This window comes from Panthera onca, chromosome B4 (assembly GCF_046562875.1).
Source record: "Panthera onca isolate mPanOnc1 chromosome B4, mPanOnc1 haplotype 2, whole genome shotgun sequence".
In the NCBI taxonomy this organism is placed as follows: domain Eukaryota; kingdom Metazoa; phylum Chordata; class Mammalia; order Carnivora; family Felidae; genus Panthera; species Panthera onca.
Genome location: NC_138345.1, coordinates 19409342 through 19425156, shown reverse-complemented (window position 1 = coordinate 19425156; position 15815 = coordinate 19409342). Strand labels below are relative to the sequence as shown.

The window sequence follows — 15815 nt, the reverse complement described above, 5'->3', positions numbered from 1 at the left end:
TGTGAGCAGCACTGTTCAGTAGTAGTCCCCAAAGGGTGTGGATGACCCAAAGGCTGTGACTCCAGGGTGCGTAGAGGGAGGAAACCTTGTGGGCTATGCCCTCCTCCCTTGAAAAGAATACTTTTTTTAAAAGTTTATTTATTTATTTTGAGAGAGAGAGAAAAAGAGAGAGGGAGAGAAAGAGACAATCCCAAGTAGTCTCCACACGGTCTGCACAGAGCCCGTGGCAGGGCTCGATCTCACGACCCTGGGATCATGACCCGAGCCGAAATCAAGAGTCAGACGCTTAGCCAAATGAGCCACCCAGGCGCCCTAATACTCTAGTTTTGACCAACATTCGAAACAGACTTGACTGTCTAGGTCCGCGGTCTGGATTAGAAGGTGGAAACCAGAAGCGAAGGAGACCATACGAGGCTGAGTGCTGTGTGGGAAAAGTGATCTCTTGACGGCCAGAAGTCATTTGCGCACCATGATTTCCTATGATCGAGGCCACCCCAACCTTGGTAGACTTTGAAAACACTAGTGCTTTGCATCGTGCTCTGTTAATGTCTCTGTCTACAAGGAGAGTAGGTATAGTGCCGTATAAATAGTGGGGCGGAGAGGACTTTTGAGAAACCACAGGAAGAGACGCAGGGTGGACATCACTAATGAGAGGGGCCAGGGAGGAGGTTCTTGGAGGGACAGCTCTGAGCACCACAGCTTTGGTGGTGATCGAGTCACAGCAGCTAGTGATACACGCCCCCTCCCCCCGTGCCAGCCAAGTGTGGGCGGGGGGGGGGGGGCAGCCACGAATCAGGGTTTGTACCCTTACCCACACAGAGGGAGCAGAGGCCCCTCACTTCACCTCTAGGAGGACCTGTGTGTTTGCATATGTGTGACCATCTATTACGTAACATGGTGAAGCTTTCCTGTAGCTTGATCGCGTACTCTGGTCATATGGCTGATTGTTACCTCCCCCTGTCTCCTACCTTTCTTTCCTTCTTCCTTCTTTTCTTCCTTCCACAAATATTTACACATATTATCGAAGTCATATTAGGAGCCGGATGCCGGTAGGGGCTGCACGTGCTCTGACAAGGGGCGAGACAGCCTGTTCTTGCTACGATGGAACTTGCCTTGTACTGCGAGCTAGAGACATGTCCGTGGGAGCGTACAGATGAATGGGATGAGAATTACGATGGGAAGGACTCCTGGAAACAGTGACGTGTAGGACGAGACCTAGGCGATGAGGAAGTGTCAGCCAGAGAAGCAGGGCCTGAGGAGGGAGGAGTATTCTGGTCCAGGAGAGCGGCGTGTGGCGAAGAGGTGGGAAAGAGAAGGGTGAGCTCCATGGGTGGAACGTGGCGAGTGAGCAGGAAGACTTCAGAGGGCGATCGTGGAACCTCGGAAGACAGGAGACTGGACTTTATTCTCAGATCAATGGGGAGACGTTGAGCGGTTTCACTCAGAGGAGTAATGTAATCATACGGGCATTTTAGAATGTTTGCTTTGGCACCCTGGCTCAGAAGGGCAAGACTGGCAAGCGTTCTGTTTCCCTGAAAGGAAAATGTGGCCTATCGGGAAAAATGCAGTGGAGATGGAAAGATGTAAACATATCTGGGGCGTACGTAGGAGATAGAATCAATGGACTTGGTGACTGATTGACTGTGTGAGGAGGCAAGATTATGTCCTAGTTTCTGGCTTGGCCAACTGGGCACTTCTAAATGAAAGAGTGGATAAGAGGGAGGTGCTTGTCTTGGAGGTGGGGTGGGATATCGGACAGCTGAGTTTCAGACTGGTTGAGTTTATGGTGGCTGTGGAACATACACAGGAGGAAATGCCAGGGGGTCTGAGATCTAGGACAGAACGCTGGGCTAGGTTTGGGAGTAATTGGCATACACGTAGCGATCACCCGCGGCTGTGAGTCACTGAGATCACCCAGGTGATCACTCAGATGTAGATCACCCTGAAGGGGGAAGGGCAAACCGAGAGGAACCCACAGGAGACAGAGAAGGAACAACCAGAGGGGGAGAAGCCAGTCTGGCAGTGTGCGGTGACACAGAAACCAAGAGAGAGGACATTTCCAGATGGAGCGGTGGTGAAGCAAGAGGAAGACAGAAAGATGGCTGCTGCATGTGTCCGCAGGGAAGTCCTTAGAACTTTGAGCAGAGAAACTTCTGGAAGCAGGAGGTAGAAGCCTGAATGCGTGGTGCTGAGGAGAGAGTTGGAGAGGAGATGAGCAGGGACAGTGAGTTGAGGCCTCTCGGTAAGGAAGTTTGGCCGAAGGAGAGAAGAGAGTCTAGCTCCACAGGCTAGAATAGTGTGTGGTTAGAGGGAGAGGTAATAAAAGATAGGAGAGCCTCGAGCATGCCTGGATGCTGATGGGAGGCAGCCAACAGAGTCGAGAAGTCGAGGTTGAGGTTTCGGGGCGTGGCGGGTAACTGGTGATAGAGGGTCATGAGAATGGAGGAGGGACCCAGAATAACGATACGGAGATGGCCTTCGCCAAGGGGAGAGAGACACCTCTTTCCACTGTGATGGGAGGGAAGGATAAAGCAACTGGGTGTCAAAGCATTGCTTTGCAACATAGTATTTTAATTACGTTCTTTTAAAATATTTCTCCACAGGCACTACCCAAAGCAGTCCTTCACCACGGTGGCAGATACACCTGAAAATCTTCGCCTGAAACAGCAGAGTGAATTGCAGAGTCAGGTAACTTCTCGAAAGCCTATATTTGTTGCACTGGTACCAAATATTAGTCCCAAGGCCACTCTCCTGAGGTTTCACCATTGTTCTGTTTATGCCCGGTCACCGGCTGGTGTGGAGGCCGAAGGCAGGCCTGGGAGGGCATTCTCGGTGAAAGCGCTGAAAACATCTGTTTTATTCCTGGTCTTGGATCATCCTGACATTCCCGGTCCTGTTATTCACATGGGACTAGGGCAACTAAATGAGTTCTGGTCAGAGGAAGTGTTTCCCAACAGTATTGATTTATTTGGTCCTAAATATTTAAAAACATTTTATAAATAGCTTTTCCACACCGCATATGTAGGGGAAAGAAGAGGTGTTAACTTGACCCAGTTGCAGTGCATGTGGGGCTAACACCCTGTCTGTGTATCTCACACCAGCCACTAGCTTTGTTTTCATCCTGTCACGTTATTCCTATTTCTTTCATATGTCACACTGACAGCATGAACAAAGATTAGAACACCACAGTTGGCTCCCACTCAACCATTTTGGATGCAAACTTGCCTTCAATATGGTGAAGCACGCTGGTTAAGACTGGGGATTTAAATTCGGCACTTTCCGCAGGGACACCCCATCTCTTAGGGAACACAGGGCGCTCTCTTTCAGAGACGTTGTCTTGCCTGCCACACTGTGGGAAGATGGGGAACAGCTACATTGCAGCCCTTTGGTCAACCATGTAGTAAGACAACACCAAGGAGCCGAGGGAGGCGAAGGCTGAGTCTGGCCCCTCCCTGCCGTGGTTCATCGGTTGGGACATTGGGCCAGCCGCTCTGATTCTCTGTGCTTATGTAAAGTGAGACCCGCTATCCGTCTGTCTTATCTCGTCTACCCGTCTTGGGTGGCTGCAGGTATCCAACAGGTCCTGAGGTGCGAAAGCATTTTGAAAGTTAACAGATTATGTGACCGTGAAGGCTTACTGTTTTTATGATGGTCCCCGAAAATCCTCGAAATGAAAAAAAAAAAAAAGGGAGAAGCGCAGAATTTGCAAAGGAAAGAGGTACCTGGCTGATACGCTTTGAAAATGCTTAGTTGTGGCCATTCTAAATGACAGCGGTCGGCTCTCGGTGGTAGCGGATCTCATTATCTCTGTGCAGGTTTATGGGACCACGGGGGCGATTGTGGTTCCCTCCACCCTCTTTCTGTGGGTCTTGGGACCACTTCTCAGTCCGTTTAGTTGGGGGAGATAGAACTCAAAGTAGAGTTTGCTGTCGGTTAGCAGCACCATGAAGACTTGGTTGGCAGTTAGTTTTTGGTTCTGTAAAATGCTAATTCTTGTGTGCTAAGCCATTAGTTCAAAAAATTGAGTGCTGGCCAAAGAGAGGCAGTGTCGCCGAGCCGGCAAGAACACCCCTGCTCGTTCACACTGTGGAGGGTGCCAGGACTTGGCTGTGGTCTGTGCAGATCCAATATGCCTTTCTTCTCATCAAGTTAGGATTAATTAGATAATTCTGGAGGAGTACTTCGAGCACATTGGAAAACAGAACTAAATCAAGCAATCAAATATTTGTTTCCTGCCTATTACATGTCCTTGTTCTGTGCAAAAGAATTCATAATTAGTTAATCTTCCCTTCACAGAGCTCACAGGGTATGTGAGGAAACAGGACTAATAAACCAGCACCCCCCCCCTCCCCCGACACCAACCCCACCAGAATGGCTATCTTTAATTTACAGTAAGGATTCCAAAAGGGAGGGATGAGTGCCGGTGGGATTGGTCTCTGGTTCCCGCCAGAGGTGGGATTGGAGTGGACCCTTGAAGGTTGAGAAAGGATCGGATATGAACACCTGTCTGCTTCCTTGGAAGGCACACCGCTCCCTGTGGGTTCAGTTAGTGGTGATAGGTGCCTGAGCCGGGCCCAGGAACAAGCATTTACTGTTTTCCTGCCACGTGCCCAGTTCTGGAAATGCAAAGAAAAGGAGCTCACTGTTTCACGAAAGGCTGGTTTTATTCTCTGTCACGGAGCAACCTGCAAGCTTCAGAAGGTGCCGATAGGGTGGTGGCACGGGGCTGATAGAGGAAGGCACAAAGCACCGTGGGGTCTCAAAACAGTGGGCGGGTGAAGGCGTCCGATTTTCTTTAAGATTTTGTTCCAGTGTCATCGCTGGAAAGAAATGTAGGACTTCATCGGGCCGACCGTGTGGGGAAATTCAACTCGGTTCAAGAAACACGTACTGACTCTGCACTATTGCAATGAACTGTGCGGGGCATTGGGGATGTGAAAGCCTCCTCCTCATCGTCAGCCTTGCTATATTCTGGGCACAGAATTTTACACGTGTTGTTCCATTTGGTCTCAAACAGCCCCACGGAGCAGGTATTTATGATTACTGTCCCTATTTAGATGAAGCACTCAACCTTTAAAGAGTCAGATAACTTGTCCTTGCAAACTTGGTAAGCAGTTGAACTTGGAATAGGCCTACATTTTGTGAGCCCCCGTTATCCGCCCTCTTAACCAGTGTTCTGGTCCTTTGGCTCAGAGGGCGCTCAGAAAAGGAGATCCGCGAGCAAGTGGTTGCAGTACAAGGTGGTAGTTCAGCTTATGCAAAGGTACTTTTGCTATGTGCAAAAGTCACGCAAAGGAAGAAATCCTCCTCCTCTTCTTTATTAGCAGCTGTATTTTTCTGGGTGACAGATGAAAATACTTCTGTAAGAGCATTTCTGCTTTGGCAAAGGCGTAGAAAGGGATCTTCCCAAATGGTAACATTCATGAATGGCAGTTGATTTAATTTTAGCATTTTAAATAGTTTGCTTCTGCGGCACAGCATTACCTTAGTGTTTGGACATCAAGAATTCTGAACAGCTCAACTGTTTGGGTGGAAAATTGACTTTTAGTATTTTATTTACTTGTTTATAGTCATTTGTGATACTAAATGAGTTAAGCCTGTGCCAAATCTCAAGTTTGAAATCCTCTTTTAGAATTGTTTGGTTAAAACTAGTTCTTTTGGGGGTGCCTGGGTGGCTGTCGGTTAAGCATCCAACTTTGGCTCAGGTCATTATCTCATGGTCCATGAGTTTGAACCCCGCATCGGGCTCTGTGCTGACAGCTCAGAGCCTGGAGACTGCTTTGGATTCTGTGTCTCCCTCTCTCTCTGCCCCTTCCCCGCTCATGCTCTGTCTCTCTCTGTCTCAAAAATAAATAAACATTCAAAAAAAAAAAAAAAAAAAAACGAGTTCTTTTGTTTCAGCTCATTAGCTTACCAAATGGGCCAAAATGGAGGAAAAACAAAAACGAAATTTTGGTTGAACCTAAACAGTTATTTATAGAGACACATTGTGATCTTCTCCCTTTTCTTCCTTCATCTTTTTGGTTCTTAGTTTCTGAGAGGGTTGTAGACACTTCCAACAACTTTTTTTTTCCTCCCCTGAGTGTCATACCCTCTCAAGCTTTTTTGGGGGGATCTGTATTAGGTGCCAGATTGTCATAATAAAATGATGAGAAATATTGGAGAATAAACAAGCAAACCGTGAGTTAGCTTTTCAGAGCTGGTGGTGGCACTGCTTTCCAGGCTTTCTCCAGTTGGCACGCCACTGGAGCCTCGGACGGGCAGACACTGGCTGTGGTGGACAGGGGGACAGGGACTTCCCTGGAAACAGGCAGTTGAGTTGGTGGGGAGGGAGAGGGGGAAGGACTTCCAATGTCACTTAACTCCCTTTTCATCACAGATCACAGGGTGGATGGCTTCAAAGAAAGAGGGTACATAGTGGTTCGACGCCCCTGGTGGCCCCTTCTACAAGGAGGAAAAGTCAAACTCTACTTGCAGTGGTATTAGTAATGTTACTAATAGTAATAACTATTAGTTATTAGCATTAGTAACATGCTCGGGATGGGCATAATATCCTTGCCCTGTAGGAAAGTGAGCCGGTGTTGAAAAGCCCTGCCTTGTAAACTCAACTGGAACACAAACCCTTTGTAAGTTGCAAAATCCCTAAAGTTTAAAAACTTAAGTGACACGAGGGGGGCCTGCCTGGCTCAGTCGGTTAAGAGTCCGACTCTTGGTTTCCGCTCAGGTCACGATCTCACAATTTTGTGAGTTCGAGCCCGGCACTGGGCTTGTGCTGACAGTGTGGAGCCTGCATGGGATTCTCTGTCTCCTGCTCTCTCTGCCCCTCCCCTGCTCACACTGTCTCTGTCTCTCTCAAAATAAAGAAATAAACTTAAAAAAAAAAATTAAGTGATGTGAGAAGCCCCTTAGGAGAAACATTTTCTTGACGAATTATTTTCAAAGTATGTTGTAGCAAACGTGTCCTGTTTTCAGGCTGTGTAGCATACTCTTTCTGGAAGAAAGGGCACGGATGTTCTGAGTGCCCGGCCTGGGGGTCTGAGGACTTCTAAAATCTGTGGAAAGGGTCGCTCAGTGGCATGGGCAGGGGAAGCTCCGGTAGAAGGAGGACCAAACCCCCATTCCGTCTCCGCCTCTGCCCACTCCCAGGGCCGGGTGACTGTCTCAGGAAACCCTGGCCCTCTGTGGGGCAGAGGTCTGAGAAGCACCGCTCCAAGTGGAACGTTAGTCGCACCCACTTGGTTGTTTATGTGATTGGCTTAGCTGTTTGCAATCATGCCGAAAATAATAGAGATTTTGGGCTCACTGTGTTCTTAAATGGAGTGTGTGTAATTTACGAGCGCGGGTAAGATGAACGATTGAAAATGATTATGGGGAGAATACAAATCATTCTGGAACCCTTGAGTCTTCATTTTGTAATCTGAGCTGATTCTTTTTTAATCTTGCGCGTCTCTGCGGAGGCATAAAGCGCATGGCTCGGAGGGAATACAGTAGATGGGAGCAGGAAGGGTGAGAAGGGAATGTATCTTTTTCTTAATAGGGGACATAATAGTTTAGCGTCTTTGTGGGGGAGAGGAAGACACGTGCTTGCTATAAACCTCTGGACGCTCGAGGAGGTGGTCCTGTGGCATGCTTTCTCTTTCTCCAGCTTGCCCTTGGCAACTTCTGGACCTCCCCATTCTGTGGTTGCATTTCCGGAGGGCTTTTCTCTCAGTTGTCTGCCGTCTAAGCATCCAGTCAGGTGTTAAGTAACTACCTAACGCAGACCCCTCTCGGGTGACGCTGATCAAGTGTCGCCGGAGACTGACTTCCTTCAAAGCCACGAATCTCTGACTTGGGAACCCCCGTGGCTTTTGAAAGACTATTGGGGAGGTAGTTGGATAGCATCTTCTGAAGGCTTCAAATCCCCTCCTGAGGGGCCCCCCCCCCCACCCCGCCATAAATCTGACCTGAATTTCATTGGCCACCGGGCACCATTCAAAGGCCACGTTGGGGACACTGTGGTGAGCAAAGCCCAGATAAAGTTCTCACCCTCAGGGGATCTGTGGTTTAGTCGGGGACAGGATGGTAATAAAAAACTAATCAAAGTGGGTAAAATGGCAACCGGGACAAGGCCTGCAGGGAGGGCCGTGCGTATTCCAATTATGTTTTAAAACATTTGCAGGGAGTGGGAGGCCTGAGTACCTTTCTGCAGACAAATGTGTAATGGGGTCTCCGTCTGGTCTGCTGCATCCTGCCTGGCCATAGACCCCATTTCAAAATGCGTGTCAGTTTTCCTTTTTTGTTTCCATTTCCTGAACTTAGCCGACTCTCCTCTGCTCTTCGCCGGGTCCTCTTCCCATCCGTCCCTTATCTCGTCCGACAACCTCAGACTTCCGAACACCAGGACTGTCCCCCCAGATAGTTTTTGTTGGTACTTCTTGTATTCCGCTGATCTTGGACGAGACACCTTTCATGCGCGCCTCTTCTCTGAACCTAATTTTGGCAGCTTTCTAGTTCCCATCTTCTGATTTTTCACCATTGATGCTGTATCCTGATCCCATGGCGATGCTGCCTCCTTCCCGCGACAAGCACCTTCTCCTGGATGTAAAGGTGAAAGTTCACAGGGAGAAGCTTCAGCACGTTCCCTCGCAGGGTTTCGAGGCAGCAAGAATGATGAGAGATTATGTTTCACGTATAGGAAGGGATGAATGTGGGTAAGAACTTCAAAGGAGAAATATTAATGCGGCACGTTTCTTCCAGGGAACCTAGCGTGCTGTGCAGATGTTAACTCTAACCCTGGTAATTTCCCTTAAGGCAGATTGTTTTCGTATTTTGCTTCTGGATAAAATGATGTAAGGAACAAAAATGTCAGTAGTGACAGACAGCAAAATGACCCAAGATGTTTTGATTTGCTGTGTCATGATGGGGTTTTAGAGCTTTTCATCACAGGGGCCTGGTCTTCTCCCCCTCCCCCTCCGGAAATGACCCATATTCTTTCCATCTGGTCTCGGAGTCCTGGCATCGTGGGTCTTTGGTGCCCTCCTGGCTCGTCCTGTCTTCCTTTCCATCACTCCTGCAGCTCATGGTGGCGGATGTGAGTGCTGTACTTTGCGTGGCCGGGCTACGCGCTATTTGTTGTGATTCTGCCGGCCAGAATCAGATTCCTGGTCCTTTAATCAGGCATTTGAATACATAGCCTATCAATTTTGTGGCTCTGGGGTCATGACTGTAACAGCTATGATGAAGTGAATATTTTAGCAATATCAAATCAACGTGTTTTTCACCGTTCTCTTGTATGAATCGTGTGCTGCCACACCACCTCGCTTTGATGGGTCCAGAGAAAGGCGAGGAGCGAACCCCATTTTGAGAAGGATAAAATACGCTCCCATGTGAAGAGGACTGTCCGTCCCTCCTTTGGCCCTGGTAGATTGTGGGAAAAGGCAGAAAAATCAGAGTCTGAAACGGGACCTCCCTGTCTGTCCTGGCCGAAGTGTCCCAGAGGGAAGATGGGGAGGCATGGTGAGTAGGTGGCAGGGGGGCAACAAGCAGAGAAGACCACCCTACAAGACGTACGCTTCTTCCCACCTGACCAGTGAGCCTCCCCGGCATGGTGGGCACGGGGAGAACCTGGGTTTTGTCTTCCAGCATCAGGAGTGGCGTGGAAGGCGATGGAAGTCTCAGCGCACCTCGCAGGGGAAGGCCGAGGGTGCTTGCTGGGGAGGGAGCTCCCACTGCAGGGACAACGTGCCCCTGGAGCCAGGGGTGGCTTACGCAGGCAGGGAGCGGTAGTAGGACCCCCGTGAGGAGAGCCAGATTCGGCAGGCAATGCCACCAAGCTTTTTCCGAGCCAAGGGAAGAATACACCATTGATGTCACCAGCCACAGTCCTCAGTGGACGCTAATGACCAAGAGGTCGAGGAGATGCCACTGTGGCCAAAGGAGTTAGAGGGGAGAATGGGGAGTTGTGAACGTGGATTCAGGACTTCCCTCTGTCTTCACTCTGAAGTCACTGAAGCCCTCCCAGCTCACACCGGCTGCGACGGCATATTGATGGTGGAGACAGGAAGCAAGAGGAAGTCTGAATATACCTAAGCCGTTTACATCATTGAGTGGATTTGGTTTAATGGCTGGGACTAAAGTTAGTTCCTCCCATTTGAATGTGATGGGGACTCGGGAGGAATAGCAGAGCAGCTGTAGGAAATCGACCTTTATTTTGTATCTGAGTACATTGTACGTAAAATGCTAACCTTTGGCTTTTGTGGTGAAATACAGCCCTAGACCGAGAGATCTGGTTTCAAGGGGGCTCCTCGGTGGCTCAGTCGGTTAAGTGTCTGACTCTTGATCTTGGCTCAGGTCATGAGCTCACGGTTTGTGGGTTCAAGCCCCACCTCGGGCTCTGCACTGACAGTGGAGCCTGCTTGGGATTCTCTCTCTCCCTTTCTCTGTCCCTTCCCTGCTCTCTCTCTCAAAATAAATAAACTTAAAAAAAAAAAAGACAGATCTGGGTTTGAGTCCCACCTCTGCCACTAAGTGTGACTTTGGGTACCACTGACCTTTGGCCTTTTCAGGACATAAAATAATGGCTTGTACTGGATGATTTTTAAAAATTCCCTCCAGTTGTAATGATCTTGACTGTAGTACAAAAGTGTTCTGCAGTAGCATCTCAGGTTAGCAAAGATGAAAAGACCTTAAAGAGAAGGAATCGCCATTCTTTTTTGTCTGCCAAAATAATAATCGTCAGACCTTCCATGTCGTGTGACTATTCCTTTGAAAGCACGTTCCCCAGACTAGTCTCAGATATTGGCTGAAGGTCAGAGGTCTGAGAAAGTTGATGGGAAAATCAGTTTTGCTTCGGAAGATGTGTCCAATTTTGCACTAAACATGTTTAAAAGTAACAGAGGACAAGAGAAGACAAAAGTAACAGCAGTCATAATATCCATCCATTGATGGCAATTAGTGTCATCTTTAGTTCAGTTGCTCAGGTTTTCTATGTGGAAGTAAGTAGAAGTACTAATATACTTTTAGGAAGTGCCTTAGTTATTTTAGCTCATTTCCTTTATGCTTTGCTTTAAATTGTTTTCTTGAGTGGCTTTGATTAGGTCATAGCTTTTGGACGTTAAAAGTCGGTGTTTTCTCACTACAGGGTTGTTGGCTTTTCACTACCCCTTTGTCCTTTATTTTTTATTTTATTTTTTTTTATTTTTATTTTTTGAGAGAGAGTCGGGGGAGAGAGGGAGAGAAAGTGAGTGGGGAGAGGGGCAGAGAGAGAGAGAGAGAGAGAGAGAGAGAGAGGGAATCATAAGTAGACTCCATGTTCAGCACGGAGCCTGACATGGGGTTCGATCCCATGACCCCAGGGATCATCACTTGAGCGGAAGTCAAAAGTTGGACCCTCAACCGACTGAGCCTCCCAGGTGCTCCCCACCCCCTGTCCTTTCTAGAAGCAATTTGTGTTGCTAAGCCTGCAGCCTTGAGTCAATTCAGTGGACTCCAGGAATTGCTCAAAGGTGAAAGATAGTGCTGCTCAGCACAGAGAAGCTCAACCTAAAGCCATTTCATTAAGTTAGTAAGCTCATGAGATTGAATATTTCTTAATCCTCAACTGATTAATACTGCTTTTTTCTTAGTAATATGTTCAAAACAATTTTTTTTAAGTTTACTTTTATTTATTTTTTGAGACCGAGATAGAGAGTAAGCAGGGGAGGGGCTGAGAAAGAGGGAGACACAGGCTCCAAAGCAGGCTCTGAGCTGACAACAAAGAGCCCGACGCGGGCCTCGAACCCACGAACCGTGAGATCATGACGTGAGCCCAAGTCGGATGCTTAACCGACTGGGCCACCCAGGCGCCCTTGATTGTACTTTATAAGGGAGTATTTCTCACTACAGTGTCTGAAGAGAACGATTAGAAGAATTTCTCTCCCTTCCTCTACCCCTTCCTGGCCTCTCTTTTGATTTTTGGTGAAGTCAAGAGTTAAGATGATGGTAAATCAGAAATTAAGTTAACACAAATTTGATCCTAACTAGTAGGGAAAATCTGGCTTCCTTTTGATTGACATGCTGCGTTTCCATATATGTGGAATTGTTTTTACTTCAGGGGAGTCTGTAATCTGCAAATAGCTATGGAGGAAGATCTAATAAGCATCTTCAGCTACAGATTTACCTTCCCAAGCACATAGTGTTTTTAGACACCAAACGACTAAATATACCAAATTTCACACTCTTACTTAAACTAAAGAAGTAAAGGATAGTGAAGCCAAGGATCATAACCGATTTTTTTTTTAATTTGAAATAAGTTAGGAAGAGCTGGTCCCAGCTCCCTGCTTGGTTTTTCAGGCGTCCACTGGATTGTTCCTTGTACAAACCTGATGCGGAGGAAATATTCTGAAGTGGTGACAGAGATTTGGGAGTTATTGGTATGTAGGTGATACAGAAAAGGATGGAAGAAGGGCATGGGGATTATAAAAGAGGGCTGAGGATTAAATCGTGGCTATTAATGGGGTGCCAACGGGTGCAGAAGAACGGGGGCCCCTGAAGGAGACCAAGGACTGTTCAGAGACATAAGAAAAGACCAGGCAGGCTTCAGACGGATAGCACTTCCATACCTAATTCGTACCGTAAGTTTAAGAAATAGTCTATAAGAAACAGTACCCATCAAAGAAATCAGGAGTATTCATTTACTATAGCAAAGGACTGTAAGTTAATAAACGAATTTGCAATAGAGCTTATTTAAGCAAATACATTCTTTTTTTTTTTTAATTTTTTTTAACGTTTATTTATTTTTGAGACACAGAGAGACAGAACATGAATGGGGGAGGGTCAGAGAGAGGGAGACACAGAATCCAAAACAGGCTCTAGGCTCTGAGCTGTCAGCACAGAGCCCAACGGGGGGCTCGAACTCACGGACCGTGAGATCATGACCTGAGCCGAAGTCGGACGCTTAACCGACTGAGCCACCCAGGCGCCCCTAAGCAAATACATTCTTAATGTCTTTAAACTATGGTGGTTTTTGTTATTATATTAACTATACATACATATTATTATATATGTATTATATGTAAATATATATAATAATATGTATTGATGTGTATGCATTTTTAGATTGCATAGTTTGTGTGTGTGTTTTAATTAATTGATTATTTTTGGGTCTTTAGTACATTTTGATTTTATTCTTTTTTTCTTTTTTATTTTTTAAAATTTACATCCAAACTAGTTAGCATATAGTGCAACAATGATTTCAGGAGTAGATTCCTTAATGCCCCTTACCCATTTAGCCCACCCCCCCCACAACCCCTCCCGTAACCCTCAGTTTGTTCTCCATATTTATGAGTCTCTTCTGTTTTGCCCCCCTCCCTGTTTTTATATTATTTTTGTTTCCCTTCCCTTATGTTCATCTGTTTTGTCTCTTAAAGTCCTCATTTGAGTGAAGTCATATGATTTTTGTCGTTCTCTGACTAATTTCACTTAGCATAATACCCTCCAGTTCTATCCACGTAGTTGCAAATGGCAAGATTTCCTTCTTTTTGATTGCTGAGTAATACTCCATTGTATATATATACCGCATCTTTATCCATTCATCCATTAATGGACATTTGGGCTCTTTCCATACTTTGGCTATTGTCGATAGCCCTGCTACAAACATTGGGATGCATGTGCCCCTTTGAAACAGCACTCCTGTATCCCTTGGATAAATGCCTAGTAGTGCAATTGCTGGGTCGTAGGGTAGTTCTATTTTTAGTTTTTTGAGGAACCTCCATACTGTTTTCCAGAGTGGCTGCACCAGCTTGCATTCCCAAGATCGTAACCTATTTTTAAACAACCAATCTTAGAGCCATTATTCACTTTCTTCTTTATTTCTAGAATAGCTGTAATGTTTATAAATCATTAAAATTAAAACTAAAATAAATCTTATGTTTTTCCTATTGCACAGAAAACATATACCTAACAAGATTTCCTTGGGATTGGATAATTGCCAAGGTTCTGAAACTTTTCATTCTAGAGTATTTTACTCTCTATAGGATACCACTTAATGTGTATATAAACTGTTATATATAATATGTATAAAATGTAGATGTATATTGCATATATGTATATGTATACATGCATATGACACATACATATACAATATGCATGTATTCATATACATGTATATACATATTTTTATTACATTTTTTTTAATGCTTATTCATTTTTGAGAGGGAGAGACAGAGCACAAGTGGGGGAGGGGCAGAGAGAGGGAGACGCAGAATCTGAAGCAGGCTCCAGGCTCTGAGCCGTCAGCACAGAACCTGATGTGGGGCTTGAACCCACGAACTGCGAGATCATGACCTGAGCTGAAGTCAGATGCTTAACTGACTGAGCCACCCAGGCGCCCCTGCATGTATATACATATGAGTATAATAGACATATATATTCATGTATATACATACATATATGCGTATATATAAACGTACGTGATAACATAATAAAGTTAACTTGGAAAGACAACGTTCAGTAAATAGCCTCTTTGAAAACCTGAAGGGCTGAGAAAACACGAAGTGTTGTTTCTCTTTTGTTATCAATGGCCAAGTATGATTTAATTCACCGCCGGACACTGAAACAGCTATATCATTGCAGTCTAGGTTCCCATCATGTAAATTAGCTTTGCGGTTCCTGTGTCTTTCAGTCGTTCCATATGTTTTAAGAAAGTGCTATCGTGGAAAAGTGTAACAGAGGTAGTATTATTTCTGGAAGTGAGGTAATGAGATCTTTTGCAAAATATTGCTCATTCCAGACGACAGGCCATTCATTCCACAACATAACAAGCGGAAACACAATGAAAGGTTTTACCCATTTTGATGGGTTTTACTTACTCTATCTGTAGTTTATTAACTTAATTCTATAAATACCTGTTTCGTCTTCATCCCTTGTTTTAGATTTTAAACTAGAGTCCAGAGGTTTATTAATTTAGTGGTTATTATTTGATGACCATGCTAAACAATTATCAGGATTATATTACAGCATTTGATGGTAAGGGTGATAATGCATGAAATGAAGTAGGAACAACTGTAAACAACTTTATGAGAATCAGGAGTTCGTGAGAATGAAGAATTGGACACTCTCTTGAGTGGTAGACAGATGCCTTTCTCATCCTTTCTTGCCATTAACCACAAATCAAGAAAAACCATGCTATTCTTGATTTCAAACCTTTACTGGCAAAGAAGTCACATTTAAGGACTTAACTGTATTTCCTGTAATTACTTTTTTTTTTAAAGTTTGTTTATTCATTTTGAGAGAGAGAGAGGGAAGGCAGAGGAGGGGCGGAGAGAGAGGGGAGAGAGAGAATCCCAAGCAGGCTCCGCACCGTCAGCGCGGACAGAGCCTGACATGGGGCTTGGTTTCACGAACCGTGAGATCATGATCTGAGCCAAAATCAAGAGTCAGACACTTAACGGACTGAGCCACTCAGGCGCCCCTGTAGTTTCATTTTGTATAAAGCTGTTTCAATTACTTCTTGGTTCAGTCTGTGCTTACTGAATACCTCCTTTGGCCAGACACTGCCGGCCCTCAGGGTGTGAGGGGGTGTGGAGAGAAGCCAGCAGCCGTGGGGGAAGAGGAGTGAGTAAAGGCACAATTCCTGGCTTAGAGGGTTTATTAGGTCTCCTCAAAAGATCTTCTCCCAAATTCTGTAAACTGTTACTTTTTTCTGTTTGCCATTTCACTTTCTCTTCTCTTTTTCTACTGAAATGTTTACTCCTTTGAATGGAAGCCCAGTATGACTTCCCCTTCACATGGATCAAATACCAACTGCTCTGAGAAACAATATACTGGAGAAGAAATGACCTTTTATCTGGTTTTGG

At 45.8% G+C, this 15815-nt stretch overlaps 1 protein-coding gene across 2 annotated transcripts in view; it reads left to right on the top strand.

Moving 5' to 3' along the window:
- Window positions 1-15815, top strand: part of NEBL (nebulette) — a 357579-nt gene that overhangs the window by 124454 nt on the left and 217310 nt on the right. For both annotated transcript variants that reach the window (XM_081796070.1, XM_081796069.1), the window contains exon 3: window positions 2604-2688. In XM_081796070.1, the coding sequence (XP_081652196.1) occupies window positions 2604-2688 (85 nt within the window). The remainder of the gene's footprint in view (window positions 1-2603; window positions 2689-15815) is intronic.